The 5,637-nt window shown below is 44.3% G+C and overlaps 1 protein-coding gene across 1 annotated transcript; it reads left to right on the top strand.

Moving 5' to 3' along the window:
* Positions 1-99: 99 nt before the first annotated feature.
* LOC149281965 (hexosaminidase D-like) lies at positions 100-4,186 on the top strand. The gene is made up of 13 exons (XM_089498853.1): positions 100-107; positions 767-884; positions 1,208-1,317; positions 1,547-1,634; positions 1,722-1,886; positions 2,020-2,203; positions 2,361-2,432; positions 2,514-2,709; positions 2,864-2,946; positions 3,152-3,230; positions 3,441-3,542; positions 3,778-3,867; positions 4,018-4,186. The coding sequence occupies exons 1-13, from the start codon at positions 100-102 to the stop codon at positions 4,184-4,186; spliced, it is 1,464 nt and encodes a 487-aa protein (XP_089354979.1).
* The last annotated feature ends 1,451 nt before the right edge of the window (positions 4,187-5,637 follow it).

The raw sequence follows: 5,637 nt of genomic DNA, 5'->3' as shown, positions 1-5,637 counted from the left end.
GGTGACGAGTTCTCCTCGCTCAGGGCTCACACGTGGGCTTCGCGCATTGGCTCAGGCCTCTGTCAGGCAGAAGCAATCGAGGGCGGAGCAGCCGGCGGCATGGATGGGTGAGAGCAGAGCTCAGTCCCCTGTGTTCACCCCCTATGCCCCAGTACAGTCCCAGTACAGTCCCAGTACATGTGTTGGACTCCTACAGCGCGCCAGTATAAACCAGTATCGTGTTGAATTCTCCCAGGCCCCTCATGTTGCATACTATGTCCCCTGTGAATACTTCCCATTATACCCAGTACACCCCCCTGGTAAATCCATTGCAAACCACAACTGCATGCAGTGAGCTTCGCTTCCCCAGCACCGCATGACTGCTAGAGGTTCCAGTGTCCCTCTTCTAGTTCCCAGTATAACCATTTACACTCATAAGGTGCAATCGTATGTATTTGTACGCACATTCCAGTATAGCGGAGGTTAAATAAACATCCACACGTCCCATTGCGCCCACTTCTCCCAGTTACACATTCTATTCCCAGTAAGAACCAACAACACGAGCTGTGAGGATGTCTGGTTTACCGGTACTAGCGCCAGCGCAGGTCATATTACGACAGGCGGTCCGGTCGCCGGCCGTCGGACTGCCGCTTATTAAAATGACACCTTCATGTGCAGAGAGATAGGAAAAGTAGATCGGCCCCTGCAGACAGCGTGCTGCTTACGGTCATTATAAGAATATATAGAATAAACGTCATTGATAAAATGCTTTCTTATCCTCCTGTAGGCAGAAGTTCCCCGTAGACGGCGGCGAGTCGTCAGAAACCAAAAAAGTTAATTTTGATCTGACTTTGGTTCATTTGGATCTAAAGGGAGCCCCGCCAAAAGTGGCTTATCTGGCAGAGGTAACACTGAGAGTGAGGACAGTGGTCCAACTTTGTAATGTGGAAAGCTGCTTTCCTCGAGGGATATGGACGCGATGCTTTAGAACCAGTCCACCAGCTGGACAATAATTTATCCCAAGCATTCCTGCACTCTAGAACCTTCAGAGCCGCTCATTGTCTTCTTGTAACATAGTAGCACGCTGGAGGCGAGGGAACGTCAGTGGGACATGGAAGTGGATTGACTTGGGGGGAAAAGTCCAGAGTTTTCTTAGTCATTTTGGGGGTCTCCTATGCAAATACTCAATATTTAATTTGCCTAATCCTTGACCGTGTCTGTCCTCTAGGTTTTTCCTCTGTTCTCTGCTCTCGGAGCAAATGGTTTGCTCATAGAATATGAAGATACCTTTCCATATTTCGGGGAGCTGCTCCCTCTCAGGGCTGCACATGCATACAGGTAACACCTGGTCTGATACTTTGATATTTGGTCTTGCCAAATTTGCAGGGTTAAAAATATTAACAAGAGGGATGTTTCTGTGTAAAGATTCATTTATGTCAAAAAGATACAAAGTTCTATCTTCCATTCCTGTTCATTATAAGATAATAATCCACTAACTTTAGCTCTGTCTATAACTTTCTGCTCGGATGGGAAGCTTGATAATGAAATCTCCCCGTTCCCCTCCCAGCCCTCAGGAGATCAGAGAGATACTAAGGTTGGCTGAGCTCCACAATTTGGAAGTCATTCCGCTGGTGCAGACATTTGGCCACATGGAGGTAGGTGAAGGGTTTGTACAGAGCGCCTTCAGATGGTCTCGGTGGCTTGATGTCTACGCTAAGTTTGGGGGTTTCTCTCATCTCCAGTTCGTCCTGAAGCACAGCAAGTTCTCTCACCTGAGAGAGGTCCAGATTTACCCAAACAGCTTGAACCCTCACAAAGCAGAATCTCGGCAGTTGATCCAAGCCATGATCCGACAGGTGATGGAACTTCATCCAGACGTCCAGTGGCTCCATATCGGCTCCGATGAGGTATGAGGAGGAAGCTGCAGACATGACTCGGTTGACCCACACATTTCCCTAACTACTGTAAACCCTTCGATGGGGGTTAATAGCACGTGTGTCGTCGGCTGTGTGTAGTCATGTTCCCACCTCCCATCTATAGGTCTATTTCCTTGGTGAGGGCGAGGAATCCAAACTGAAACTTTCCAATGGATCCCTTACTATGGAAGAGCTCTTCCTGTCCCACCTGAAGGCCGTGGCTACGTATATAACGTCCACATTCACGGGCGTCACACCTATCGCATGGGATGATATGTTTCGTGGAGCCAGTGTCCACACCCTGACAGGTGGTAAAGTTGAACCACTTTAGTGAACTTAGAAATATGTTTCCATTCCTAAAATATGAAAATGTATATCTGTTATTTGACCGTTTTAAGACACATCGGGGGATGGGATCTTTGGCAATTCAAGCATCGTTTATTTAATAAAAGCTGTAACCTGCAGATTCTGGAGTGCCGTCTCTGCTGCAGCCAATGATCTGGGACTACACCTCGAACCTGGATGTCGAAAACAGAAGTACGTCAGTTTTGACCGTTCTGAGTGGAAAATGTAACCGTCGAGATTTGAGGACTTTAACCCATCCTTTTGTTCTCGTAGTCGCGCTTGTGGAGAAATACAGGCAATGTGGCTTTCACAAGGTTTGGTTGGCCAGTGCATTTAAAGGAGCCACAGGGGCCAACCAGCAGCTGACCCATATCGGGCATCACCTGGAGAACCACAGGCGATGGCTACAAGTGGCAGCGGCAGTGCCGTATGGAGCCCTGAAAGGGATAGCACTGACGGGGTGGCAGAGGTAAGAGAAGTCCCAACTGATCCCCCCTCCCCGGTTGTAACCGACCTCACATTGTATTCTGCACTCTTTCATACAAAAAAGAGGTTTAATACTAACAATCTGGCCAAATATATCGCCAATGCCTCCGGACCCGTCTGTTCTTTCCACCTTGCAGGTACGACCACTTCTCTGTGCTGTGCGAGCTTCTGCCGGTGGGAATCCCGTCCCTAGCCGTGTGTCTGCAGACTCTGAAGAACGGTAATGACATTTGTCGGTGTTCATTTTAACAGGAATTGATTTCCCCTCTGATAGATCGGTTGTGGTTTGGTGTCTTCTGTGCTTTGTCCCTGCATTCCAAAACAAATATGGTGGTTCCTTATCCATTTCTTGCCATCTATTGGAATAGATCAGGGATCCCCCTTGTAAATATCCATCTTCTAATCTTGTTTGCCTCCCAACTCAGGTTCTTGTTCAGAGCAGGCGATCGCTTGGGTGAAAAGCATCCTGGGAATGTCAGAGTTGGATATCGAAAGCTTTGCAAGGTGACCTTCTCATAATCAATGACCTCGAGCTGGGTGCTTCCCAATTCCACAAACCACTCGGAAATATAGCTTTTTCAGTTGATCTGAGCCTTGCTGTGGTTTCGTTATCCATGGACCTAGCTGCGGAAGGCTGAAGCAGTAGGGAAAGACTCTGTTTTTATATTTATAAAGCTTCAATGGTCATTAACAAGAGTATTTCTATTGTAACAGCGATCTCTCCGGTACTTTTCCTGGCAGTGAGGTTTTTGGACTCGTGACACAAATCTATTTTTTCTTGAAGCCATCGGTGAAGGAGTTTCTGGAGGGCCACAGGTCAGTACCAACGGCGGTGGAAGGGACACTATAGAATGTTTCTCTATTGGTACCACCGCTTCATAATCAATGAGTTTTTAGTGGTATAAGGCACACAAATCTATACTTTTTAAACCTTGAACGTTTATAGCCGTATCTGAACTTGTGTGTAAAAAATTAGTAATAAATACAGTGTTTATAGAATGTCGTGTTGATGGAATCTCATACCCAAGTCTCTCTCTGTTTGGAATTTTAGGATCCTCACAGGCTGGTTCAGTCCCTATCACAGGAAAAGGAAAATGATCCATCCTATTATGGTGCAGCAGATCCAGCCAGAGGCACTCAGGTGGTTATAACCGTAATCGTGAGACACATTATGACATCTTTAAGAAGTTACTTTGCCGCCTCGTTCTATATCACTTTTAAAGAAGATCATATGTGGCAATGTAGCCATCGTTAAGTTGAATTCAATCTGTTTCATGTTACTTTTCCGCAGCCTCGTGTCTAGATGGACACCAGTTTTGGAAGAACTCCACAAAGCGTTGCTCCAGATATATCCCCCAAACACTGCGGAGGAATGGATGGAAGAGAATGTCCTGCCATGCTTCATGAAACTCCGCGAACTGGTCGGCGACCTGAACTCTGCGTTGGAGAACCTAACATAAGACTGCTGCCCCAGAGTCCTCCTTGCACATAACCGAGAGATTAGATTATTTCCTCCAATATAACACTCGCTTTTTAATCAGAAAGACGTATGGAGAGCATTAAGAGGACTTCTCCTGAAGTATAAATCCACAATTTTCCTAATAATTTTGTTATAAAGAGGAAGAAAAAGGGCAAAACAAATCTAAAACAATCGGGACGGACAATAACGACATAAGCATACAACAGGGAACAAAGCAGGCATTGTATAATACTTTATTCACTGTATAAAACCACAAGAACATTAAAAAGCCACAGCTACACCACTTGTGTGCATTGTTTCAAGTCATACAAATAGTGAAGCAAGTTATAAATATACATAAAAACATTTGGTAGGTTACAGTTTGGATACTTCGGGAAGCAAGTAGTACTATTTAACTACATTTTCAGATTTTTTTATCAATGGGAATGTATATTCTGTTTGATGAACGCACTATTCAGGTGTAAGCGCAGGGGGCTGCGACCTGTGACCCCTTACTTATGATCTAATTCCTTAAAAATATCTTTTACTTATACTTTTCTGGGAAAACGTGGTTGAAAATGACAATTTAGGTTAATTTAACCTAGAATGTGTAACCGTTTTAAATCATTCTACCAAGAGAAGGCACTGATCGCCTGCATCTAATATTTTATAATAAGGCCCCATATAGATAACACTAAGATAAATACACCTACAGTGTAATTAAGCTTAATAAATATTATGACTTAAAAACGAAGTAACGAAGAGATATCCGCACTCATGCATTGCGTATTCATTAACGACCAAGGATCCTGCAAAAAAAAAAAAGCATATTTCCCCAAATATTAGGTTTTTTTGGCTGAAATAAATATTGTACCGCTCAGCTAATATAAAAGCACAGGGTTATTGGCAAAGTATATTATTATTATTATAGTACCTGTGACTATCAGGGAGATGCGCTGGATGCACATGGAGCTTCAAGTACCGTACAGATCCCCCCCCCCCTTCCAACCCAGCAATAAGGCTCACAATAATACAAAAGTAAAGAGAAAAGGGGGAAAAAAGTAGGGTTAAAATTCCATAGAATTCGGAATTTCTAATATTCTGATGGCTGTTGGCAAACGTGTATCGTTCTTCAAAAGGATCCCGGAGCCATGGCGCTTGGTAGGATCGAAACGATGCCACCATGATCATCTCTCCTCGGAGGCCAGGTCTGTGTTTTCCGTGTTTTGCAGAATAACTTGAATATTTGAATCATTTGAATATTTTGTGTTTTGGGAAAAAGTAGTATTTTGGATTTTGCTACTTCATAAAGAACTTGTGTTGTATAAAACAGGGGGATGTTCTTCGGTTTCATTGAGAGGGCTTAACCGGATCACAATGCTAAGCTGCCTTTAAGATGTCTCGCTCGTCTTTGGTGTCAAGAATGTAGATGAAAGGAGTCAGAAGGACTTG

Source organism: Sceloporus occidentalis, unplaced genomic scaffold (genome assembly GCF_023333645.1).
Source record: "Sceloporus occidentalis isolate IW3139 unplaced genomic scaffold, rSceOcc1.0.p SCAF_126, whole genome shotgun sequence".
NCBI classification, from domain to species: domain Eukaryota; kingdom Metazoa; phylum Chordata; class Lepidosauria; order Squamata; family Phrynosomatidae; genus Sceloporus; species Sceloporus occidentalis.
This window is presented reverse-complemented; position numbering and strand designations above follow the sequence as displayed.

Excerpts from the sequence above, each read along its gene's own strand:
- LOC149281965 (XM_089498853.1), top strand. Across the intron at positions 1,887-2,019 it reads TCCATATCGGCTCCGATGAG|GTCTATTTCCTTGGTGAGGG; the intron begins GTATGAGGAGGA and ends TCCCATCTATAG. Across the intron at positions 2,204-2,360 it reads CAGTGTCCACACCCTGACAG|ATTCTGGAGTGCCGTCTCTG; the intron begins GTGGTAAAGTTG and ends TGTAACCTGCAG.